Below are 27,810 nucleotides of genomic sequence, written 5' to 3'. Positions count from 1 at the left end.
TTTTCTTTTCTCTGCAAAAGCGGCCCGGGGCCATCTCGGAAGAAGAGCTGCGCAGCGATTGGGCGAGCGCAACCGACGTCACGACGTCCTCGCCCCAGCTGGTGACGCAGTGGCCGGCTCTTCCTTGTGGGTGTATTCCTCCCCTTGGCTATTCCGAATTAGATGCATCCACCCCCTCTCTCTCATCCTCTTATCGGCGAGTGAGCGGCCAACATGGATGTCGTCAACCAGGTAAGACTTTCGCCAGGAATTCATCCATTTGCTGTTTTAGATTGTTAGATTAACAATGCAAGTATTCACTTTAAGCTTCCTTTGTGGTTACATTTATATTATACACGGTAATGTTGCGTTCTGCTCCGTCGGCTTTCGAAAATGCTTGATGCTGCATCGGTCCAATAAAATAAATAAATTTCTCGATCTTCCATTTGTGTGTTGCACACAGCACAACATAGCGCGATGCTAATGCAGATGATTTTCTTTTCCGAGTGCTGGTGCTGCAATGTTAGGGCACGACGGATCTGCCGGCTTGTTGGCTCGTAAAAAAAACGTGCAAAAGGATCTGCACAGATTAACGCGGCGATTGATAGGGATTCTGACACTACCTCCACCCCAAGATTGTGATTCCGCTTGCCCATCACGTCTCAATTAGCCCCACTGTTGCTAGGACAACAAGCAGGGTTGATTTTCTGAGGAGGAGCCCCCCCCCCCCCACCTCCCATACTACTGCATATAGCCGCAGTATTGTGGGCCCCCAAAAGAGAAACCCTCACCTCGCACTCCTTCATTATTTTTATTATTATATGCGAGGTGCGTAGTGAGGGCTTCCCGAGAGATGGCCTGTTCAGCATCCGTCGTGATTGCCCGTCTCTCTTTTTGCGCGCCATCTTCTTCTTGTCGACGTGCGTGCGGCCATTTACTTTTTGCCGCTGCAGCGCCTACTCTGCGGTGTCGCATTCACCTGCGCACAAAAGCAACAAACGAACGAATAACCCCCCCCCCCCCCAACCCACTACCGCACCCTGCCATGCTTCAAAAAGACATAGTGAGAAGTTTTTTGCCTGCTTGTTGTAAAAATAGGCTACACAAATGGCTGCTGCGACCGTTAATCAGCTTTGTCTAATTCGAATGCTGACAGCGTGCGGACACACACATAGATAGATCCCGCCCACGACTCATGGGACACTGAGCAAAATATTTTTTTGGGGGAGCGTAGGCCCAGTGGGCCCTACTTCCACCCTCTCATGCATTTTAAACTTTTCACACCAAGTGACACCTACGAAGATATTACCTCTCCCAATACTATGGTGCCTTGAGATATGAGTTTGATGATTTCCATAACTCAAAAACATTTGTACCTCAAATCACTTTCCTCGACTGCAATGAATGAACAGTGATGAAAGTCCTCCGGGTTTCCCTGGAATTCAGGATTTTCAAATTTTCATGAAAATTACTTCGGAAAATTGAGGGAAAATTGCCTAAAATTAATCCGGATATTAGTTGACAACATTGAATGAACACGCGCTTGAGTTCGTTGTTTTGCTTTCACGAGCGTAGTAACAATAACACCCCTCTCCTCGCATTCTCATGGCCTCGCCATATCTCGGAAATTTCGAAATTTCGGCGAGAACAGAAGCCACAAAGGGTGCACGTGTGCACACAAAATACATCTTAATCATTGAATGTCGAGTATTTGAATCGCATTTTGTGTAAACTAATTCATGCATGATCGGCCAGGTACGGCCCCTGCGCAATGTTCAAACAGGTAGACAGGCAATCTGACATACGTGCAATAGACGCGAGTGTTAGGAACACGTTCAAGTGATCATGGCTTGAGGAAAAGGACTTGAACGGAGATTTTTTGTCCGACTACATTAGAAAGGTCGACAAACCTGGTGAGTCCGTTAAAATCATATCTCTCTCTCTCTCACTCTCTCTTTCTCTCTTTCTCTGTGTGTGTGTGTATATGCTCGTATTTGTATTTTCAGGAAAGTCTACTTTCATCTCTGAATGAAAAAGTGTAAAAAAGTAACAACGTACCTGAATAGAATGTAAATTAAAACCTTTGTGCATCATGATTTAATGCTTCAATTCATTGTGCTGACCCTTCTGATGTGCCTACCTTGGCCACCAGGTAGTAGAACAATGATACAGTCAAATAAGAGTCACCACTGGTGTCATTTCACTCAGTAGCTCCAATAACCCTAGTTGTTTTTGCAGAGGATAAAGAACACATGCCTGTGAGTATTGTGATATTGCCTGTCTAAATGTGTTGCTCTACATTAGCGGTCACGTGTCTTTTTCTCAGAGGGTGTTAACACAGCAACTATCAATTGACTTAGGCTGTCAATGGCATTTTTGATTACCAGTATGTGTTAGCATTAAGTTAGTGGGGGTATTGCTAAAGCTGAATGGTTGTTTTAAATATACAAAGCGTTAGTCTGTCATAGTGCTACTTATTGTGAGGTTAGGTCAGTCACTGCAACCGTACAGTGCTCATATCTCAAGCTTTTGATTACACGTTCAAGCAAAAAATAATAATGAGAAATGGCCAAATGATGGATTGCATCTTGATAAACCTGCAACTTGTATCTCAAGGCTCCATTGTAATGTCATCGTGACTGCCATTAAAATATGGTACAGTAGAGAAGTAGGCCAAAGTGTTTATCAAAAACAAGAGATTGATTTTATCCATAAAAAGTAGATTTAATATTATTGCAAGCCACTGTCACATTTCAACACGAACACTGGTCTTAGATAGAGGGAAATAAAACCCCTGAAATAATGAGTCAATTGAAATGTGGAAAGTTACATAAAGCTATACTTAAATGAATGAATAAATAAATAAATACTTAAAACAAAAACTTCTAAAATATTAATTGCAAATATACTGAACTTAAACCTTAAATAAACCAGTAGCCCACTGTGCTGCCCCCTTGTGATACTCTCTGCTATCAAATGGGCCCGAATCTTTGAAAGTCATGAAGTTGGAGCCGCCATTCACTGTGCAAAATCTGAGAAGACGTTTCACTTTTGTGTTTGTGTGTGTTTCCCAGTTGGTGGCCGAGGGACAGTTTACAATAATCAAGCAACCGTTGGGATTTATAAAAGTCCTCCAATGGGTAAGTCGTTTCTCTCTTTGTCTTGCATGCATGTCCATTTATTTGCTCGCCTCTGGCATGGAAACAGGAGTTCACTACATTCAGAAAGAGATTCTCCCATCCCATTACAAATAATATAACAAGGTGAGCACAAAAACAGCAAATAGGTGAGTTTTTGAGCAAACTGCACCAGATAGGCTCCGCCCCCAAATTGGTGAATTTACAAAATCGCAGGTGTGTGTTTTTCTTTTTTCCTGTGGAGCCTATTGCCATCTTTTCACCGAAAAACTCACTTACTCGCATTTTTCGTGGCCTTTTTGAAACACCCTCAGATGAGACGAGAGAGTACCAAAGCCCTGTGCAAGTAGGAAAATAGTAGCTATAGTAATTGTTGTCAAGGAAGTGTTGAAATGATGCACAACACTTGATGCACATGATCAAATGATGCACAACTGAAAGACAACCTTTGTGTGTTGGGTAGGATCAAAGTTTGGCCTCGGTTGTTAGTGCCAGTATCCTTTTGCATATCCTGTGTGTATGGATATAGACTCCCATTTAAAGGAGCCATATCATGCTATTTCAGTGATAACTTTACAGTTTGAGCCCTGCGAATCCCAGGGACTCGCTGATCAGAAAAATATGAGTCCCATTATGCATTAAGAGAGTCCCAAATTTTGAATTCTGAAATGGTCTACTTATTTGATTTCATATGATAATAACACAAACAACAACAATATACATTGATCATAGGTTTATTTCTTATAAACAAATGCTGTAAAAAAAAAAAAAATAATAATTCAGGCATACAAGATTTGCTTAGAAATAGGTTCTTATTTCATCCCATGGTTCAGTCTTTGAGTTCATAAATTCTCCTCTCTTTACTCTGCTTGATGATGCAAGGCTCTCTCAAAGTCAACTTATCATCGCAAAAAAACTAATCAACTTTAGCTGCTTCCTATGTGATATCTCCACAGTAAACATTCGCAACACTTGTTTTAATGTTACACAACTTGGAAATCGTCTGCTTCCCGCGAGGTGAAGGCCGATCTCGCCAATCTCGTCTCGCGAGAACGGAAATCTCGTCACGCGAGACTACTTAACGCGAGATCAAAACAACAAGGCGGCGATGGTCAAACTGCGATCGTTGCTGGAAAAAAAGATTTACCGTAGGTTTTTTTTGTTTTGACGGAGAAATTTCCTTGCGTCCCAAAAACGCACATTATTTGGAACTGTGCGTTCCGCGGGAAAATTATGCGTCAAGGACGTGGGACGCAGAGGTAACGAGATGGCTGCTATTTTAAGTTTGCCACAGTTAATGATAGACATGCACAATGCTGATCTAATTTCTTGTGAAATAAGAGTCATTTTGGTGACCGTTTTTCTAACCCGGAATAAAGATGCCTGGTTCACTAATACAACGTCTCCACTGTGCCCGCACAGTTCATCGGTAGACTCAAGGGCCATTCTATGACTGCTCACAAAGTAGGACATCTCACAATTGCTTATAAAAAAAAAATAATAATAATCAAATGCACCAAACAACAATGACAAGTAATCGAGCACATCACAGTGGGTATGTGGAAACATTTTACAATTTATTTGACGCACCAAAATCAGAACAGCCGTATGTCAACTCAAGTTGCAGGGACAGCTGCTCTTGCAGAATGGGCGTGTGATTAGTCTGCAGTGGCAGTACGGGGGTGACTCCTCAATTTGTGACGTCACAAAGCGAGGAGCGGGTAGTTTTCTTAGATCAGGCGGAGCTCATGCCTTGAGATGATGGTGCTTGGAATGAGCAGGAATGCTCCAAAAACATCATTTTGGAGATGTTTTGGGTGAGGAATTGGCATTTTAACATGCTTAAAAGCTCCAAAATGTTGATTTATGGATTTGATATGGGTCCTTTAAATGCTGCTTTCAAATCATCTGGAAGATATTTATTTTTAATGATAACGTTATGCATTAGAAATGATATTGAATGTTATTAAACTCTTTTGTTAATTAGTATTTAAAGTTTGGAAATATTCATACAGTTGACTCCCACTATTCGCCGTCGATAGGCACCAGGCCCGATCACAAATATACCCGCAAATAACTGATTCTTGTAATTGCCTGTGAGAAAATATCTTTTGCAACCCCTATCTATGATGGTTTGCTTCCCAGTCTGTCCTCTTTTGAAGTGGCCAGTACATTTTTCAATTTTCTCTTTACGTCAACTCGATGTATCCTCCTCATCCATTGGTTCCGGTGTATTAAGGTAGATTATTTAGTCATCAAACCATAGATGTGGTGGCCATGTTGGATGGGGCAAGTTTCCGTCAGAGGTGGACAATAAATGACGTCGGCTTTCATGGTAATGTCATTTCAGCATTATTGCCCAATACACATGTATTGAATGAGGATAGGTAGAACTGCGCATCTCACACTTTCAAAGAGAGTCTATCAGCAATGTTCTGTGTGCCCAAACTGGAAATATGTCATCATTTGAGATGCCAGTGATAAATGAATCAATATTACCATTTATTATTTTAGTAATAACTGCATAGTAGGGGGGCATCAGTAAATTTTTGCCGCATTCGTCTTTTGTCAGCGGCCTGGGCTCAGAGCAGTCACTATTTGTCCGTCAGTATTTCAACCCCAACCAAACTGTTATTTTTAATCCGTTATGTCATATTAGCCACGCTTCCATCAGTAAATTTCACTAGTCCTTCAATCAACAGTCTCTCAGTTCCTGGATTAATGTGCCTCGTAAATTTGTGGAAACCGAAACCAAGGTGCGATTACAATCATTTCCTCTTCTTCTTCTTCTTCCACGACTGCTACGACTACTACTACTCTTGATTTATTGGTGGATTACAGCTCTTTAGCACATACTGCCACGTACTGTACAGGAAGCGCATTGCGTTGTCATATGCAGTTCATGCAGTTGACTGAAGCAACCAGCTGTGGTCACCCATGCAAACAAACATAAAGAGACAGGCGGGGTGTGTTTCTGTCAGTCGTCGGTGAAACAGGATCGTCAGTGTCAGTACTTGACCCGGTTAGTGACAATTGCACTGAGGGATGAAAACCTGCATCCGACAGTGAGTATTCCGTCATTTTTTTGAAGCTTCTCGGTGTTCGTTAGCAAAAGGGACCTTCCGTCACGACGGACGGAATGCCCACCTCTGAACTGTATTTTCTTCGCTTCGTCCTGCTCGTCTAAAAACAGATCTATATGTATTTTGAAGTGCTTTTTCAAAAACAGTTTTTCATTTTCATTCTTCAATTTTTATTCTCTTTCAGTGTGACTCAGTTGTAATGACTGCATTGCTCTATTGACGAGCTGCTACTGGGCGCACGCCCAAACGCAACAAGCTCGTGTCATTATTTTCAGATCAAGTCAACAGCGATCAATCGTTTTTCTGCCAACAGGATGTACCCTGGCATGTATTGTTTTCAAATATCATGACGTCTACAGCACATGCATATCCTTTTTCCACAAGTATTCCTTGGCAACGCAGTTCCTGTCGTGACGGTTGGCCTGTGCGGTCCTTGCCTGAGTCATTGACTGGAGGACATGACCTCTGCGTTGCAGCGCGCTTTGTTTCATTTCCTGTTGGCTGTGCACAACCCCCTTGCCGCACGATGGAGCCAGCAAACTGCGGCGTTGGATGAAGCCATATTTGTTGTGGAGAGACGACGGGGTATAGTAGGGTGGGGGGGGCAGCAATTAATAAACACAGCTGTGCTTGCGCAGCATCTCATCCGAGGTGGCTTTTCCCTGTGGCGATCACGCGCGGTGTGTTGGTTGGTTCCGCACTGACGAGCCTTCGGGGTCCCACGTAGACGTTCCTTTCTGCTTCAACTGACAAGAGAGAAACACCCGTGCTTGTTATTATCCACGTGAGAGTGAAGATGTGTCGTGCTCATCATTTTCTACAAATTGCATCCAAACAATTCATTGACCAAAACCTTGCAACCTCTCTTGGGATTTTGACCCCCAGATTGTTTTTATTTATCTTCATGCATGATAACTGATTTCACAAAGAATAAGTATATTATTATATGAACTAGAGTGGCAATTAACCGTGATTTTAATAATGGATTATTCTGTCGATTGTTTTTTTTTTTCAAATAGTTGATGCATCTTTCAAAAACGGTACATTATTTCTAATTGACAGTGCAGAAAAGTCACAAAGAAATTGATTCTGATTCACAGAATGAATGAGTCGTAGTTCTAGGATTGACCACCATTTTCCAATAATTTAAATCGAATGCTAATAACTGATGAAGAGACCTGTTCATGTCACACAATTGTGAACATTTTTGGCAGCTTGAGTGTTGAATTGGGCGCAGTATTCAAGCCTCACAGTTACACCATACCCATTGGTAGAAAACAAGGAAGTGAGAGACAAGGATCCGTTTCTTTTTCTTCCTCTTCTTCTTCTTCTTCTTCTTCACAGTAAATTAATCTGTATTACAATAAGGCTACAATGAAGGCAACTGAACCATGAATTAATGTGAAAGACAGGTAACTTACTGTATTTCACATAATTAAAAGTATATATTCTAAACATTTACAAAAGACAAAAATCAAATGTCAACAATAATCCAAACAAATCTCTATGTTTATCACTTCAACTTTTATCAAGACACTCTATTGTTCAATCTATAAAATATATATATTTATACTGGGCGGCCCGGTAGTCCAGTGGTTAGCACGTCGGCTTCACAGTGCAGAGGTACCGGGTTCAATTCCAGCTCCGGCCTCCCTGTGTGGAGTTTGCATGTTCTCCCCGGGGCCTGCGTGGGTTTTCTCCGGGTGCTCCGGTTTCCTCCCACATTCCAAAAACATGCATGGCAGGCTGATTGGACGCTCTAAATTGTCCCTAGGTGTGAGTGTGGGCGTGAATGTGGGCGTGAATGGTTGTTCGTCTCTGTGTGCCCTGCGATTGGCTGGCATTCAGGGTGTCCCCGCCTACTGCCCGAAGACGGCTGGGATAGGCTCCAGCAACCCCCGCGACCCTAGTGAGGATCAAGCGGTTCGGAAAATGGATGGATATATATTTATACTGTGATTGGCTAGCAGCCAGTTCAGGGTGTATCCGCCTACTGCCCGAAGACAGCTGGGATAGCATGCCGCGCAACCCTTGTGAGGATAAGCGGATCAGAAAATGGATGGATGGCTATCTATTTATATGAAAAATAAAGCCAATCAATCGACCGAAATGAAGCAGTTTCTTTTTTTTTCAAAAGTGCAGCCTTTGCAAAAATGAAAATTGCATTCTATTACATTGTGATGTTGACTTGAATTTGATGAATTGCAATGAATCAATTCAGCCGCAACGATACATATTTTATTACAACTAGACAAATTGGCTACAAGTAGTACAGTTCAACAGTATGAGCCATGTCATTTGCTAGACAACCGGCCGTAAAAGGTGCCCGAGCCATCATTTGGATGCCACTGATTTTTGCTCTGCAGCTTCGTCTGAGGCACTGCTGCACCGCATGGCTCCGTAGTCATGCCTCTGTCATCATGACTCTGTAGTCCTTCCCTGGAGGAATGCGAGTGTGCCGGCACCTCCTTGGGTCACTGCCAGCCAACCAATCAGCAGCCTGGCCTGTGAATCATCAGGCAGAGCGCAGTAGGAGTTGCTTCTCTTTCGGGACTCAGATGGCCGTGCGCAAACAGCAACACACAGGGGCTGGCTCTGCATAAACATTAAAAAATATTGCCGAAAGTTATTATATTTTATCTATCTATCTATCTATCTATCTATCTATCTATCTATCTATCTATCTATCTATCTATCTATCTATCTATCTATCCATCCATCCATCCATCCATCCATCCATCCCTCTATTTATCTGCTGCTTTTGTGCTCTGGCCAAAGCCATGTCTAATATAAGAGTATTGCTTCACACCATCTGGAAGGATCTTCGTGCCAAGCAACTCCAGTGGTCCCTCGAGATATGAATTATAGACATGTGACTCAGAACATCTTTCCTCATTAAAATGAATGAAAACGTTATTAATTCGTTCCAGCTTTGCCAACGCAAAACCCCAATTTTCTTTCAGTTGTACTCTATATTATTGTACTTGGTTAAAAAACATGTTGCAATTACATAAACTCTGCTTAGTTCTTTTATCTTTAATGCTCACTATGCTTATAGTAACTACCAGAAGACTGCAGTTGAGCTAAATAATGGACGTCAGGAAGATCGAGAGATGGCCGTGGAGCCTTTTCCTGTGAGATTGCCGAAGAAGGTCAAATCTGTCCAAACTGGTTCCTATTCTCTATACTGTACTCCCTTGGCTGCCCATCCACTGGGGGGGGGCTACTGCCTAGCCTAGCCCATGTCACTATGTGCGACTCTACAGTCTAAACTGTTTCCAACTCGATATGTGTGCCAGAGTGCAAATAGATAGGAAGATGCTGAGCCAGAGAGAAAGGTCACAGTGATGCAGTGGCCTAGCTCAAGTCATTTATCTAATTATTAATTAACCCTTTCTGGGAAAGCGGTTACTACAGTGGACAGCTTATCGTGTTATCAGGTTACAGGGTGCATGAACGGGTTAATATCTAAACTAACAGCATCTTATACATCGGGGCGCGTGACAATTTAATGCAGTTATGCAGACACAAACAAACCTGAACATTTTCACAATTATTGACTAAGTAAGGTGCTGTAATAAAGGTAATGTTTTTGCAGAAGACATAAAATTATACACCAGTGAGTCTGTTATTATCTGTCTACATGTGTTGCTCCTCTCTTTGTTCAAATATAAGCCCAACTACGGCCTTTTCCATTATGTGTCAGCATTAAGCTAGGGGTATTGTTAGTATCTATCCCTACCTTTTCTCGGAAATGCTCATTTATTCCCATTTTTGGTACTCCTTCTGAAACACCCTAAAATACAATACAGTACATCTTTATTTATATGACGCTTTCACAACAGCTGCAGCTGTAACAAAGCGTTTCCCAGAACATTTAACATAATGCCACAAAATGACAATGAAATCAAATAATCTGTAAAAACGTTTTTTTCTCTGGGGTTCAATTGATATTAACATGTTTTTGAATTATATTTTGTGCCTTATTTATGGGTTAAACCAGTGATTCTTGTCACGTAGCATGGTGGTGGTGGACCCCAAAAAGCAGGCAGGAGGAAGGAGCAGGGTGTATTTGAAGAATTGTATTTAAAACAAAGAAAACTACATCCAAAACAAACAAAGTCCAAAGTATCAAACAAAAACCATGACTAAAGCTAAAACATAACAATGAACTAAACATGACAGAAACTAAGATCAAACAGCAACACACATGACAGTAGCAAGAAGCAACAATGACCCGACACTGAGTGTTCGGGCTGGGAGTCCTTTTAAAGCCCTAATTAGTTATGACCAACAGGTGTGCAGCTGCCGGGGGAGCCCTACAGTGCCACCTGTTGGTCCCTAAACCGAGTCATGACAATTCTGAACCTGGGTTCGATCGAACCCCAGGGGTTCGGTGAATTGGTCTCAGGTTCGACGGAGCCTCTGCCATGGAGGTTAAGACACACCCAACTCAAGATGTCAATTAGTTATGGCACGCCCGCTTGGCCATCACTGGCTGCAGATGATCACATGACATTGCTTGTCAGTGCTGCGGGAAATTTAGTTCGCTCAGTAGTCTCCGTGTGACTTTCGTGATACAATTTTTTTTTAAAAACCTATACTTAGGCCATGGAATTTTATTTACTTTTTTTCTGTTTTTAATAAATGTGTTTTTTTTAATGTCTTGAATTTGTAATGAAGGGTTGGGTGAACGTGCATATGGACTGGTTGGGTGCAGTACCTCAAACAAGGTTAAGAACCACTGGTTTAAACATTTAATATGGTCATTATAAAGAATTTTATTGGGCAATTACTGGCAGTTTTTGGCTCTTCATAGCAGGTAGGTTCCTATCCTGACCAGAAGGTGGCAGTGTATGTAAGTGGTCAACGTTTATACAATGCATTTGATGGCACTAGATCAGTGGTTCTTAACGTTGTTCGAGCTACCGAACCCAACCAATTCATATGCATGTTCACCAAACCCTTCATTACTGAAAAATAAAAACCTGATTCAAGAAGTGTTCCTTCAGTTTTGCCGGTCAGAGACTAGAGTTGCTCAGCTTGGCATGACAAATCATGCAGATAGGATGCTGAGTCCCATCAAGCTCCGTGATGCATGTGAACCCACATGGTACAAATTCGTCCGACCACTTAGTTTTTTTTTGTTTGTTTGTTTGTTTTGCTCGACATAGTAAACACGTGTTAAAACATCATTTTTTAAAAATCACACGACGTACTATCACGACAGTCACACGTTGATGACTGAGCGAACTAAATTTCCCGCAGCACTGACTGGACAAGCAATGTAATGTGATCATCTGCAGCCAGTGATGGCCAAGCAGGTGTGTCAGAACTAATTGACATGTTGAGTCGGGTGTGTCTTAACCAACATGGCCGAGGCTCCGTCGAACCCCTGAGACCGATTCACCGAACCCCTGGGGTTCGATCGAACTGCTGTAAAACAATAACAGACAAAATATGGTACTGCAATGGTACGGCTAGTAACTAACATCTAGTACATGTACAAGATGTTAACAATATGTAAGATGAGTTGAAGAAAGGCAAAGCCTGAGGCAGGTTGTCCTAATTCATGCACGAAAGATAAGCGCATTGCATTATCTGTGGCGCAAATGCATCTGAGGGCAACTTTGTGCTACCGCTTCTTGCATGTGTGACTCACAGAGCGTCGCCCACCTACCAGCCCTCTTCCTGTCTCGGGGGAACCGTGCTGACAAAGCAGCGATTTGACGGATGTAACAAGACGTGCAGTTCCCAAATAAAGCTCAACCATGCACACTTCGGGAACAACTTGTGTCTGCCTGCTTTGGCCGCCATTCCATGTTGAGCTTCCAAATCAATCACCAGTCCATGCTGTTGCTTTCTTTAATTTGCTGCTTTGGTCAGTCATGGTGTCTATACTGTACACAGTGCTTGTCTGCAATTTAAAATACCCTAATCAAAACAAGGCACATTAATAGACAATCACAACGTCCAATGGCTGGTGAGCTATTTTTTAGCTTTTGGCTTGCAACCTACTCACGTGGTCCATGGCGGCTCCCTGGTGCCTGACTGCACGATGTTGGTGGGGGTCTGAAGCGCACTTGAATCTCAAATATTTTACTTATACCCTGCCAAAATGCCTGCCACGCAACAGCTCATATCTCAGTCAAGCCAAATGTATTTCAAGGCACCATTGTATTTTTCCATAATGTGAGTACTTGTTCTCTACATGAGCCTTGCGATTGACTCGTGACTAGTCCAGGGTGGACCCGCCTCTCACCCAAAAAAGGAAATATGTCATGTCAGGTCCCGCACTGGTCCCAAGCTTGATCTGATCCATTCCGATGTTTTCCCTCTCAAATGTCACCAGCAGCTTCACATTCTCTTTACACCCAACTGTTAACATTGATTTTCTTGTGTGTGCCATTGACTTGGAATCGAGCGATGAAGTGTGAGGAAAGCAATAGCAGGCAGATGGTTTGTGTGTGTAAGGGAGTTTTTCAAGGGGACTATGTGTCTTCTCGCCACAGTCAAGCTGACATTCATCCAGCATGCCAGCACGGATAGAAACCAGCCTCTTGCTGTGTGGCGCTGCCAATAGCGTTGCCATGGCACCAAACACCATCGCCGCTCTCATCCCGGCGGGCGCCTAACCCTTCTCCAATTCATCACTCCTCCTTCCATTCACGCATCACCATAAAAGTTCAGCTCTCGGAAGGCTCCCGTTTACATTCAGTTTTGACTTTCTATTGCCCCCTTTCCAGCCACAACGCTGCAGGAGGCCAAAGTGCCATGATCCAATCTGCTCGTGCGGGCCATTCCTTTACTATGGCACGCTTGATTTAAAGTATTACCTGCTGCCGGGATAATCCCTTAACCAGCAAATCCCAGCCCTCACTGATGAGTGAGGGTTTTCCCCTCCACTTTCCAAATATAGTAATCCCTTCTTTATCTCGCTTAATGCGGACCAAAACCACCCCCGATAAACGAAAATCCGCGAAGTAGCGACCAATTAACATATACAGGTAAAAAAAAAATTTATACATTTTATATATACAGTATATATATCCATCCATCCATCCATTTTCCGAACCGCTTGATCCTCACTAGGGTCGCGGGGGGTGCTGGAGCCTATCCCAGCCGTCTCCGGGCAGTAGGCGGGGGACACCCTGAATCAGTTGCCAGCCAATCGCAGGGCACACAGAGACGAACAACCATCCACACCCACACTCACACCTAGGGACAATTTAGAGCATCCAATCAGCCTGCCATGCATGTTTTTGGAATGTGGGAGGAAACCGGAGCACCCGGAGAAAACCCACGCAGGCCCGGGGAGAACATGCAAACTCCACACAGGGAGGCCGGAGCTGGAATCGAACCCGGTACCTCTGCACTGTGAAGCCGACGTGCTAACAGTATATATATATATACTGTATATATAAAATGTATAAAAAAAATTTAATTCAGCTTAATGCGGACCAAAACCACCCCCGATAAACGAAAATCCGCGAAGTAGCGACCAATTAACATATACAGGTAAAAAAAAATTTTATACATTTTATATATACAGTGTATATATATATATATATATATATATATATATACAGTGTATATATATATATATATATATTTTTTTTTTCCGCAAAAAGTCCGGGAGAAGCGGCAAAACAACAGCGAGTCACATAGAGCAACATATACAGTACTGTACTCCATGTATATGGATTTTTATTTTATTTTTATTTTTTTAATGAATATGTTTGAAAAAATCCGCGATGCACCGAATCCGCGATAAACGAACCGTGAAATAGCGAGGGATCACAGTACAGCTGGCGCACCAAATGCTCATGGTAGGTTTTGACACTCTTGCAGTCTTGGCTGTCTTTTCCTTTTCTTTCCCGTAGCACACTATAATAGTACTTAATTAATTCTTTGCAGAGGATAAAGAATATATGCCTTTTAGTATTGTTTTATTATCTCTGGACATGCATTTCTCCACCGTTTGGGTTAGTAAATATTTGTTGCTTAAAAATTTGGAAATAGATGATGCTACCTGTAAGCCTTCATATAGCATTCTGCATTGTGTGTTAGCAATAAGTGAGCAAACTTAAATGAAAGGCAATGGCATAATTTTCTTCTCAAAGGTATTGCGTAGAGTCTGAGTGTTTTCATTGGCTTTTTTTGCAACCACATGAAGAGAAGTGGTGTGACTGTGATCCACATGAACCAAGAGTGTGCTGCACATTGTTTCGTGCGTGTGGTCACGTGTGTGTGTGTTGTGGCTGGCTTTACAGTGGAATATTTGGTGACAGATGGTAGAGCATCTCACTCAGATTAATAGCTGGATTTCCCATCCAATCGGCTCCAGCTCGCACCGTAGCAAGGCTGCGCTGGTAAAAATAGTCAGCCTCGTCTAATCTGTTGTGTGTCTGCGTGAGGATTCATCTTTGCGTTCATGTTAGTATGTGACTCACAACAATGCTCAGCAGGGTGCATCTACAGTAAAGTAGAATGTATTAGCTGTTCTAAGCAAATTTTTGATGAAGCAGCACAGAAAAAAATCTAAACAAATTACAGTGGCGCCTTGATATACAAATCAAGTACAGCCCCTCCCAGTTGAATTTTACAATTAAGCTAAACATAAAACAAAGAAAATTACCTGACGTGTATTTCAAACAATCACATACTGTAACTTTGCCTTACACGAAAGTCTCTGATCTTAATGCTAACCCACAATGCTAAACTCCATAGATAGGCTAACGAAACGAGCATTGTCGTGTTGTAACCCTTTAAGCAATGGATATTTGAGCACAAAGGGGGTAGCATCACATATTGACAAGCATATTCTTTATCTTCTGTGAAGAACGACAAGTATTATTGTGGCAATGTCGTAACTTGTGACCACCTTCATGTATAATACAGTAGACCCCAGTGTTCTTGATTGAGCAGGGATTTACTGCCATGAAGCATTTTTCCATGAAAAACAGGGGTTGGCTTCGACCAAAATAATAAAAATAACATATTTTAAAATACTGTACCTTCCAATAGTAGACAGTCGGTGACTCTTCTGGTGCCAACTTTATTGGAATTTGTTCCATTTACCGATTGAGCTAATCTAAGATACAAGGCTAAGGGCCCCATTTATGTTCACATGGCAACATTTGTTCCGGTGCTGCGCCGGGGTAGCCCCCGTAGAGCGTTCCCACGTGCAAAGTTACACCGGTGTAGCCCCTGAAAACAGCTTAAACCGGAGCTTAAACCAGCTACTCCCCTCAGGCAAGTGCTACTGAACCATGTGCACCAAAACCAGCGGCCATTCAAACAGCTTCTTCTCTGTCGCCATTAACTCCCTAAACAGTAACTAAAATCTAAAGTGGCTCTTTGCATTTTTACACACCCCTCTGGAACAATATTACCGCACTGATCATTGTAGCGCCGGCTCTCTACCTTAAACAATTGCCGTTGGTCAATATTCCACAGCACCAGACGTCCAACTCGGGAACGACCTCCAAGCGGTGTTGGGCGTGCCTTCGGGCTACGAACAGTTCCAAGTCAACGGCCGACAACCGGGTCTGCAGGTGCCCGGGTCGCTGCGGCTTTAGGAGCCGCTTTGGGACCGAGTTGGAGGTCGCTCAACAACAACAACAACAGCACCAGACACTTTAAAGCACTCACAGATTTCTGTATAATTGCACACCTAAAGTTGCACTACAATTAATCCGACTGGTCACTTAGAAAATGGTGCAACGATGATCTGCACCAACTGCACAACGGTCACAGTATTGTATTGCACCACTGATCACGTTTTCTCTGCTCGATGACTGCACATTGTCGCACAGCTGTTCTTGTACTACTGCAAAATGGTACTTTTACATGATGGAAAGTCTTTCGATACTTATACTTCATGTCCTTGTTTATTTGAGTAGTTGCTTGTTATTGCAATACTGGTGTAGCCTGTACTACCAGAGACAAATTCCTTGTGCGTTCTACATACTTGGCCAATAAAGATGATTTTGATTCTGATTAGAATTCGTTCAATGAATTAATTTTTACAATGATTCAGAGGGACTAAACCACGCTGTTGTGATGAATGAAATATGATGACATACATTAGACACAGCTGTCGAATCAGTCTTGTCCCGGTATGAAAATGAAGATGCTCCAGTGTTTATGCCAAGCGCAGCCTATTTCTGTTACCAAATTAGCAGGTGCATCGGGGGCGCGGCAGCTCCGTCTGTTGGAACTCCCGGTGAGGTGAATGGCGGTCCCAAACATGGTAGACTAGACTTGCCAAAGATGTGCCCGTTTTTACACTGAGTGCACAGGTCATTTGTTGGCCAAAATAGGGGCCTTAAGATCTGTTTCTTCTTTCTGGAACTTTTGGTTTTGCTTGGATTCAGAACTTGCACGTCTCAGTTTTGTAAATGTGTCAGGGACACTGAAGCAGAAGTTATGTTCAGGCAAATGTCTGTTTAATTATACAAAATGTCTCACAATAATATTCAATGTGGCTACCAAATAGTTGTCAAAGCATTTGCGAATGAAATTGTAACCATGACAACCATCGCATAAAGTGTTGATCACGCTGAATTTTTTTGCATTTTTTCGCAGCTTTTGCCAGCGCAACTGACAAAGCGTCGGCCTGTTTTGTGCCGCCTTTGTTCAGACGCACGCCTGCATGAATGTATCGAGTCGCTGTCAAATGTCCCCCCTGTCTTTCCCCTCGCAGATCTTTGCCATCTTCGCCTTCTCAACATGCGGCAGTTACTCCGGCATGTTCAAGATGAGCGTGGAGTGTAAAAACCGGTCAGAGAGTGATCTTGGCATCGAAGTAGAATTTGAATATCCGTTCAGGTATGACTTTGCTGTTCTTGTTGTTCATCATGTTCCAATTGCTGTAGCTCATCCACAAGAGTTTCTGCTCCTGATATCAAGGCCCATTTTAAGGTTATTAAAAAAAATTGTTGAATAGAATGGTGACGTATGGGAAAGTTATGGCCAATTGTTGCCCCATTTAACTAAAGCAATGACAAGAAAAAATCTGCAGAATGTAAGACACATTTTTTTGGCAGGGAGCTTGTAAAAAAGCTATCTGGAGCACACAGATTCCTTAAAAAAAACTTTTTGTTGAACACAACCGTAATTGCTTTCTCAATGTTCCAATGGTACCGGATTTTTGTGACCATAAGGCGCCTCGTATTAAAAGGCGCAATCTCAGTTACAGGTACTATTTCTTTATTTAACTCATACAATAAGGCACACGGTATTATTGGACCCAGGTAATTGCTAAACATACGCTAGCCTAAAACATACAGTAGTATGCATCCACACTAAAATATACACTAGCATTCAGCGGAAACAAACCTGAGTTCGGTTGTACTTTATTGAAGTATTTAACAATGTACTCACCTGATTTTTTGATCAATCCTCATGCACAAATCTATCCAAGTCCTCATCTTCTCTACCTGAAATCAAGAGCTGGGCAAGTTCTCTGTCAAACACGCAAGGTTCCCTCTCGTCATTGTCATTTTCCTGCTTCCTCCACTCACAAACCATGGATTCGTCGATCTTGAATCCTCCCGTGACTCCTCGATTCCAATGTTACTCTGCGTAACAGATAGCTTGCAGTTTAAGCTGTGCTTCGTAAGAGTCTCTCTTCGTAGGTGCCATTTTCGGCAGGTTATTTTGCACAGTGCGCATACTGGCAATGTATACCGACTGGGGGCGCGTCCTCTTTCCCGCTCACTCTTCGCCCTTTAATGTCCGCCTGCTGTTCTCAGTCGCACCTGCCGTCCTCTATATAAGTAGCGTGTTGGCAGGAAATGATCCCAGTCAGTCAAGCGGAGTGCTCATCCGACCTATACAACAGCATTCACAGATTTTGGATCGTGGTGCACACATAAGGCGCTCTGTACATTTAAAAAAAAAAAACAAATTAAGACTTTTAAGTAAGTTTTATGGTCGTATAAATACGGTAAATTCCACGCTGATCGTCACTGAGGTGAATCGCATCTTTGCAACCCGCAATATTTGAATGAACGACAGTTAGATTACCGTAATCATTTGTGAACAAACAACAATAGAGGACATTTCCTGACTTTTTTTCAAAGCTTGTCTAACTTACTGTGCTCGTCTCTTGACAGGCTCCATCAGGTTTACTTTGATGCCCCCACATGTAAGGGAGGGAATCCCGAGCGTCTGTTCCTGGTCGGCGACTACTCTTCCTCAGCAGAGTTCTTCGTCACCATCGGTGTTTTCTCCTTCCTCTACTCCATGGCAGCCCTCTCTGTCTACTGTTTCGTCTTGGAGAAATACCGTGAAAACAACAAGGGCCCCCAGATAGTGAGTCAGCGTATATACGCACATCACAGCAGGCGGGAGCGTTCCTTGATTCTTACGTACTGTTCAAAATAGCTGAAATGTTTCATTCATCCTGATATTTGATGACTTCTCCTAAGGTGACTCTCCATTCTTAAATATGAAAATCTTTCAAAATGGCATTGTTTCTATTTGCTGCTTCAAAGTTTGTGTGCACTGAAGCTGTAATGGGTCAAATTGGACCGGCATCTACTAAAGTGGATTTTGGATTCCCCAGCATGTGCTAAATCAAGTAAAAAGGTGGTAATTATTGGAATCTTGAAACTGCGAAACTGTACATTGCCACCAGTGTGTATATTTTGATGGGCCAGCTCTAACGTTGTTCAGGAAACAGCATTGAAACAAGAGGGAAATCTGGAAGCCGTAAAAGAGTTCAAGTCACATATTTGTCACATATCTGTTTTTTACATCTACATAGTGTTCCATAGAAAATTATACCTGTTGGTTGGTCTTGGAGGTTGCGGGGAACCTTGTATCAGTACAATCATGAAACAGCATAAGAATGATCGGACATACTAAACATCAGGAGCAGAAGTCACACAGAGGTCATAGGGTACCTTGATTGCAAAAATCAAGAATCTGCAATATAGCAAATAAAAATAAACTTTTCCTGTTCTCTGATACGTTGCTTCAGGATTAATCATCCATTTATCAATGCCACACAGGCTATTAATACATTTGGTAAAGATCAGTAGGTCATGATGTCATATAGATAATTAATAGGAGTACATTCTTGCCTGGGGTCAAGACTGACCTGGAACATTCTGTGTAAGCCTTCTAAAGTTGTTGGTCTCAAACGTGGTGGTTGTTGACCGGCAGGACTTTGTAGCGACAGCGGTGTTCGCCTTCATGTGGCTGGTGTCGTCTTGCGCGTGGGCCAAAGGTCTGTCGGATGTGAAGACGGCCACCGATCCCGAAAGGGTTATCAGCCTCATCACGGCCTGCAACGAACGAGAGAATCGCTGCCGTGAGGTCTACGACCCCAAAGTCTCTGGACTCAACACCTCTGTGGTAAGTTGCGTGCACGGAGCTGGGGTTAGAGTTAAGCACCTAACCCTGGGTTAAAAATGTAATAAAAGAAAGGCAAAGACAATTTAAAGAAGACAGCGCATTAGAGGTCGTAGTTAAGTTAGTGCAACATGCGTTTGCAATTTGCAAAGCTGTAGACAGATTTTAATGTTACAGGTTTCAGAGATACTGCTCAGTGTAAACGTTAGGTATGAGCATGCTGACCAAATTAGCGCACAGTGTATTTCACAGCCATTCATGAAAGTATCCGGACTTGCGAGCGCTTTATTGAAAGCAGATCTCGCCCTTTGCGATCCGCAGGCTTTTGGCTTCATCAACCTGATCCTGTGGATAGGCAACCTGTGGTTCGTCTTCAAGGAGACCGGCTGGATGGCGGCCTTCGCGGGAACGTACATGCCTTCGCAGGAAAAGCAGCCCGCTCCCGATTCCTTCGCTCAGGGCGGCGGCTACGGTCAGCAGGACCCGTACGCCGGCTCTCAGGGAGGTTACCAGCCCGAGTACGGCCAGCAGGGGGGCTACAACGAGGACGGAGACTACAGCCAGGGCTACGAACAGCAGCCCACCTCCTACTCCAATCAAATGTGAGCATGTGTGCTGATGCCACAGCTGCAGGATGGTGAGTGTTTTTTACCAAAAGTCACCTCAAAATGATGATGATGAATGTCCTATTTTTCGAAGACAGTAAACCACCACATAGTCATGTTCACTTCAGAGGGGTTCGACCTCTGTGCTAAAAATGTTCAACAGATCCCACAATACTATGCGATTGACTGCAGTGGTGGGCTACTTTGGCTTTTCATTGAGAACGCCGACACGCTGTGTAAATATTTAGATTACTGTAGTCCACATGACGAGAGGTTTTTTTAGTGGCCTTTCACACTTTGTAGTGATGGAGAAATGAAGACTTTAGACCAGGGGTGTCAAACTCATTTCACATTGTGGGCCACATACGGCCTCGGTCGATGTCAAGTGGGCCAGACCATTAAAATTATACCATACTCTGCTATAAATAACCATAATAATATGTCTTTCCTTTGTTTTGGTCTAAGGAAGCATGAGAACATTGGGAAAATGTTGACATTTAATGAACATATCTTTGACAAAACATTTCATGAAGCACCTAAGATTTCCTTAGACAAATGTGCAATTTACTTTTATCATTCACATATATGCATTGCAACTGATCCCACTGATTGTACCAAGGCACAAAACTTTAACAAGTCATTGGTATTGAAAAATATAGTGATATATTTTAAGATTAAACGAGATTTATAAAGAAAGGAATTTTTAAACCATTTACACATGTGCATATAAAATCTAAATGTAATCCCTGCCTACACCTTACAAACTAAGGAGAGTGCTATTTAATGTGTAAAGAATAAAGTATTCACGTCCTTGATAGCATCTGCTGTGTTGGGTCTGTCTCAGTGACAGACTGAGGCTGCTGTTGTCTTCTTCTCTGATCAAAACAGTGTGTCCCCTAGCGGATACTCCATGAATCTCACCTTATTAAAAATATTCATTCTGTGTCTTTTATGCATTTTTTCACTTTTAAATGATCCTGCGGGCCTGATTGAACCTCATTGGGGGCTGGTTCCGGCCCGCAGGCCGTACCTCTGACATCCCTGCTTTAGACAGACAGGCAAGTGTGCCATGACATGCATCAGACTGAAGTTGTTTGGCCCGAAACAATTTGCTAAGTTGTTTTTCCTTCCCGCATTAAGTAGGAGGGGACAATACAAGAGACAAGTTCTGTAAAAAAAAAAAAAAAAAAAAAAAAAAAAGTTATGAAATGCAGGAGAGACAATTTTCACAATAGCAAAGCTTAAGATGTGTAGTTGAATTGCAAGTTTGTTGCCTTGAAATTTTGAGTTTTTTTTATTTATTTATTTAACAGTGTTGCATATGCAATAACTAGTCTCCACTAGGGTGTTCGGGGATGGTGGTGTTAGCACTCAGAAGTGGACACTGATATAAAAGTAACAAATAAACTTGATTCGCTAAAGAAACCAAGTAACAAACAAACTGACCAATGGCGGAGCTCTCAACACGTTGAGGCTGGAAAAAAAAGAACACAGAGAAATTAGTCCAAATGTAAAAGCGTGTGGAGAACGCAAGAATAAGCTCTCAAAACTAGAAAAGCTATTCGCAGAAAATCTGTGGTACACACTGGGAACAATGTCAAAGTACAACAAAGGATAATATGAACAACTTGCGATGAAGAAAAGACTCAGGATAATGCTTAATTAACCATGAGGTGTATATAACCAGTACCTCAGATGTGACAAGACTTTCTAGCAAATATCTGAAGTCTGACCGGAACCTAAATACTGAGTGTGATGAGTGTCAGGGAACAACTGCGAGGAACTCAGCACACCTGACCACACCTCACCCTGGAAACAAAAACAAAGACAGAGGAAAGACTTACACACAGACTGAGACTCCAAGGACCACAATTGAATAAGAAGTAGAGAAAATGGACGATACATGGACAAACTCGATAGACCGATTGCTTTTGCCCAGGATCCTACTTTGTTTTATTATTGCTATGTTATTTTTGTATGGTCTCGTGATTTTGGTTCATTGTTTATGGTTTATATGTATGTCTGCAACCGATTGGAAAGTAATAAAAAGTGCCAAAAAGAAAAAAATCAAAGACAGAGACCAACATAGGAAGCACAAATGTATCTATTTCAAAATAAGAGGAATTGCAAATGACTCAACAACCACAAAAAAAAAAAACCTTAAAAATCAAAAGGGACTTTTTATAAGCACTGTAACAAAAACAAAAATGTTAAACACGGTTCAAATGCATGTTCCATCACCAATCCGTAGAAAATGTGTGTTTCACAATATTAAGTTTTTTTCCTGTTGAACTGTTTATAAGTGAGGCTGTCATAAATCATTCAAGATCGGGTTAATGAATACTCTCCTTCTTGTCGTCCTCTTTCCAGGGTGACCTTGTGATTCCGGCGCCTGCGTTTCTGCACTCGTCTGTTAGTCTGTTTGTGTACATGTAAGTTTGGCAAGTGGTGGGGTGGGTTGGGGGCCGGGGCGGGGCGGGGGGGGGGGGTATACATGGGAGGGCGGACTGACCTAAAGTGGGTCGTGAACACCTTAAAGGAGTTGCAGGAGGTCAGGGAGGGGTCATGGGATGGGGGGCGGAGTCTTTGCTGTAACATGATGTTTATTCTCGTGATGTATTTAACTGTAGAAGACAACAGAGGATTGTCTGTTTGGTTATACGAGAAAAACTTGAATACAAATACCAAAACGTTCATTGACATTGAACATTGAAGAGGAACACTTGTCACGGAAAAAGACTTACATTTATCAGGGTGGGGGAGGCAGTGGGGGGGGGGGGGGCGGTATTGTAGTTATATTTAACTTGAGAGAATGTATTGTCTGTGCTGTGTAAATATCGACCTGCTAATATATATGATTCTATTACCCTGTTGAATAATTGTGCACTCCATATTAGTTGTTATACAACAAATGTAGAGCACAGAGTTATTCAATGGGACTGACTTAGATTCTGTTTAGAAGCGCATTGTTTGGCCTTTGCCCTTCAACTCCTCTCCCATCACACCAACAGTTTTTTAATTATTCACGACATCAACTCTTCATTTTACTTGTGCACTGTCAATTATTTTAGCTGTTGGATGAGGACTAGGGTGAAGGCCAATGAATATATATGGAAAGAACTATAAACAAGGTTTAATCACACTACCTTGACGTGGGGGGGGGGGGGGAATTTCTGCAACGCGAGACAAACAAAAAAGTTCAATATCATATAATGTTATGTGATAAAGTTTTTCTTTTAACAAGAAGATAAAATTTCACATTTCCACATGGTTAATTGTAATGTTTTGTGTAATGTACTGTGATCAATTTCATCTTGGAACGATTTCAGATGAATATGATAAGTTTCATATTTTAACGTAACAACTTCCACATTCTGTGCAACAAAACAAACCAATTTCTTCCGGTTGAGGTCAATGGCGAGTCCTATGTGGGCATAACTTAATATATAAATTACTTAAAATGTGGAATTGATCAGGTTTTAAGATGAACATTCTAATGTTAAAATGTGGCATTTAACACAGTGTGGCAGGAGTACGCTTCCGTAGGACATCCTTCAAACCGGCAATTTGGTTTTCCTGAGAATGATAATGAGCAATTTGAAGAGAGGGCCTTCGTACGGCACCCGAATTAATAACAACTGCATAGAAGGTAACATTTTGCGCTTGCGGTGCTTTCAAGTCGATTGTTTCCCACTTTATTTATTTCTCAGTATTTTTTTCCCCTTCCCTGTCAAGAGGACGTGCAAATTTTTCCAACCTAACATGTCAAGATGACATGAGTGACTTGATTGCATCTTCAAGTACCTGTGCTTATTTACAAACTGCTGTTGTGTGCTTTGAACATTATTAATCAGGGCGGCGAGTGTCCGTTTTAGAAGTGTGTGTCTTTATTTGTGGGTATCGGGCAGGCTTTGTCAGTGAATTTTGTCCTATTTGTGCGGTTCCGAAGGTTGTAAGACAGTCCTGTAGTCCTTGCCCCCCTCTCCCCCTCTTACATTAACTTCAAGTGTGAGTAAATGACAATAAGTTAGAGTACATGTTTAAGATCTCGCCCTCGAAAACGTTTTAAAGTAGTCGGGACAAAATGGCAGATGTTTGTTCTGCATCCCAAATCTTTCTTTCTCGCTTCTCCTTTGAATGGCAAGTGAAATTACTGCATGCATCGTCTTCCTCTTATCCTGAAGTGTCCCTCAACTTATTCGGGCAGACTCCGCAGTGACATGACGGCATGTTCGATCCATCTCCGGTACAGTTCTACACAAAGCACAATCTAGGCAATAATGAAAATTAAACAGGCCTGCCAGTTGTGTCTGAAATGGTTGCAGCTGTGTCATCATTTGTCGTTTGGATTCCACAGACCACATCTGAATGAATCCTTGTCCATCTCCGGTGTTTTGGATTCGCTCTCTTCTTTATTTCCACTTTTTTTGTCTTGTCCCCCAACACAGTTTTCTTCTCTCTGTAGCTCTTATAAATATGCTCAAATGAAATATACTCTGTTGTTAGTGGTGAATGATGTCTTGTGATACTCTCTACACCTTTGGGTAGTGCTGTGTTTATTGTGTATGATGTATACATATTAGTATTTATGATAATGATAAGCCAGAGAAGAAAAATATCCAAGGCTCTCCAGAATTCTGCTGTATTCTTATTGTATGGGCTCCATGTGAAACAAAAAAAAATGAAATAAACTTGAAATTATTCTGTTGAAGGTTAAAATGTGTATACTTCTGTTCAAAGGGATCTACTTTTTTCTTGATCGAAAGTGTGTTTGAAATTTAATTGTTTTAGGTCCACAATTAAAAATAATAAAAGTTCTAAACTGATACTACAGTATTAGATGTACAGTAAACATTTGTTTTTGGCCAACACTTAAAATGACACGGTCATCATCATTTGTTTTCCTGCAGATCACTTGTGGGCAAACTTCGTGTTTCTGCGCGCGTGCGTGAGTGTGTGTGTGTGTGTGAGTGTGTGTGTGTGTGTGTGTGTGTGTGTGTGTGTGTGTGTGTGTGTGTGTGTGTGTGCGCCAACTCATAAAATGGGCCAACTCATTCGTGGATGAGGTAAAAGAAAAGTAATAAAATGTAAAACTGTTTCTTTTAATAGTAATACAATTAACTAATTCATTTCCAGGTATAGGCGGCCCGGTAGTCCAGTGGTTCGCACGTCGACTTCACGGTGCAGAGGTACCGGGTTCGATTCCAGCTCCGGCCTCCCTGTGTGGAGTTTGCATGTTCTCCCCGGGCCTGTGTGGGTTTTCTCCGGGTTCTCCGGTTTCCTCCCACATTCCAAAAACATGCATGGCAGGCTGATTGAACGCTCTAAATTGCCCCTAGGTGTGAATGTGAGCGTGGATGGTTGTTCGTCTCTGTGTGCCCTGCGATTGGCTGGCAACCGATTCAGGGTGTCCCCGCCTACTGCCCGAAGACAGCTGGGATAGGCTCCAGCACCCCCGCGACCCTAGTGAGGATCAAGCGGTTCGGAAAATGGATGGATGGATTTCCAGGTATATTTTATTTATAACTGAATTTTGTTATCGATCCGCTTTTCACGGGGGTTGCTGGAGCCTATCCCAGCTGTCTTCGGGCAGTTGGCGGGGGACACCCTGAACCGGTTGCCAGCCAATCGCAAATACTCTGATGATGCCACATGAGTACACCAGTTTTTGATCCATTTATTATTTGGAATAAAACTGGAGTACACAGCTGCTGATGTAATGTTCATTGTTAATGCATCGTTTTCAAACATTGACCCTTGAAACATTATACTTTTGAGTGTCAGAATTCTTGATTATCAATATCAGTCAAAATAGAAAAATGGGTTCCCATGATGAACGTTTACGGAACCCAACATTAGTTACCATGGTTTCCCATTGGGTAATCCGACAGAACCGAAAAACGGTTACCATGAATTTCCGAAATCCTCAGGCCTGCTCCTGAATTATTTAAATTTTTGCAGCATTTGTTTGTCATTGTATATATATGTTGTTGTTTGTGTTATTATCATATGCAATTGAATAAGTAGACCCTTTCAGAATTTGAAATTTGGGACTCTCTCAATGCATAATGGCACTCATACTTTTCTGATCAGCGAGTCCCTGGGACTCGCTGCCGGTAAACTGTAAAATTATCACTGAGAGATTACCGCTTTTTCTGCAGTCAGTGATTGACTTCTATGCAAAGTCATTTCTCAACTTGTGTTCCGTGCCACGTCATGCCTGTTGAGTGTTGATTTACTTCATATTAAGAAACTACTGCACTAAAACATTAATTCATAAATGTATACCATATGATTTTTTTTCTCAGTATAAATAACACGTACCCTGACTGTTCTACTCTTTGAATAAAAAACACTTCATTCAAGCGTTAGGGAGTGCAAGGGGTTATGATGGAGGGGTGTTGCAAATCATGAAGACCTGCCAAGTGGTATGATCGCATTGTTTTACACATGTCCTCGGCTAGGCCTCAGTTTCAAAATCAGTCCTTGGTCCTTGGCCTTGGCCTCGGAGGCAAGTCCTTGGTCCTTGGCCTTGGCCTCGGAAAATTTCTCAAGTCCTTGGCCTTGGCCTTGCCCCGGAAAATTTTCCAAGTCCTTGGCCTTGGCCTTGGCCTCGGAGTCAAGTCCTTGGCCTTGGCCTTGGCCTCGGGTTGCTGGTCCTTGGACACAACACTGCTGAAGAAACCCCACACGGGACCGGGGAGAACATGCAAACTCCGCACAGGGAAGCCAGAGCTGGAATTGAACCCAGTACCTCTGCACTGTAATTGTGTTATTATTTATTAGTTATTGATCACTTAGAGTCTAAATGTTAAATGAAATCAAATGTTAAATGTCCATGAAAAAAAGTTACATTTTTAAGATAAGATAAGAAAACATTTATTAGTCTCGCAATGGAGAAATTCCTGATTCACAGCAGTAAAGTTATGAAAGGAAGAAGTAGAACAACAAAGCTGTGTGTATATTCATACTGTACATACTTTCTTTTTAAATGGATGCAAAAAATATGCAATTATAGACATTTTATGGGGGCTAAATGGTTATAATATGAACACACATGAATTGAGCAAATATATGCGAACTAATTAATTCAACAAACATGATGCCCTCTGGACCATGTAAATAAAAGTTTTACAGAACAGAGCTGGTCATATGTGCTATTACTGGTTTGAACGATGAATCATAACTTCCATGGAGGCAAATATCGCACGCCACCTTCAAAGCTGTACGACAATACAACTTCATGCAGTTAATGCCCTAACGGCTGATTGGATTAGTATTGATATGATGAATCTATAAATATCTTAATTATTTTCTGTTACGCACCCCCTTGCAAGAGGAAAAACAATTCATGCCCCCCCCCACTCTCTGCCACCACTATAAATAATACATTTGTCTAAAAAATGTTTATTAGTACACCTCCGCATTACATTGTACCTTTATTAACATTAAAGAAAAGAAACAAATATAGTTCAACTTACAGCAAAAAATAACTTCATTAATATTGTTTTTAGTCTGTAACAAAAAATATTTGAAGTGCATCAGTTCGCCTGAAATAAAAAAGATCCATGTTTAAACTGTCAACACTTTTGACCAATTTATTGCACCATTTGATTCTTAAAAATTCAAATTCAGTTCAGC

The 27,810-nt window shown here is 42.0% G+C and overlaps 1 protein-coding gene across 1 annotated transcript; it reads left to right on the top strand.

Annotated features, from left to right (window-relative positions):
• Window positions 1-133: 133 nt before the first annotated feature.
• Window positions 134-24,880, top strand: sypb (synaptophysin b). Its single transcript, XM_086123577.1, has 7 exons — window positions 134-231; window positions 3,054-3,119; window positions 16,908-17,032; window positions 18,322-18,520; window positions 19,376-19,567; window positions 19,886-20,201; window positions 22,540-24,880. The coding sequence occupies exons 1-6, from the start codon at window positions 214-216 to the stop codon at window positions 20,168-20,170; spliced, it is 885 nt and encodes a 294-aa protein (XP_085979703.1). The 5' UTR covers window positions 134-213; the 3' UTR covers window positions 20,171-20,201; window positions 22,540-24,880.
• The last annotated feature ends 2,930 nt before the right edge of the window (window positions 24,881-27,810 follow it).

The sequence above is a fragment of the Hippocampus guttulatus genome, chromosome 1, assembly GCF_054856545.1.
Source record: "Hippocampus guttulatus isolate MCC_2025c chromosome 1, RoL_Hgut_1.0, whole genome shotgun sequence".
NCBI lineage: Eukaryota > Metazoa > Chordata > Actinopteri > Syngnathiformes > Syngnathidae > Hippocampus > Hippocampus guttulatus.
The sequence above is the reverse complement of the archived record's forward strand: the minus strand, read 5'-3'. Positions and strand labels throughout refer to the sequence as shown.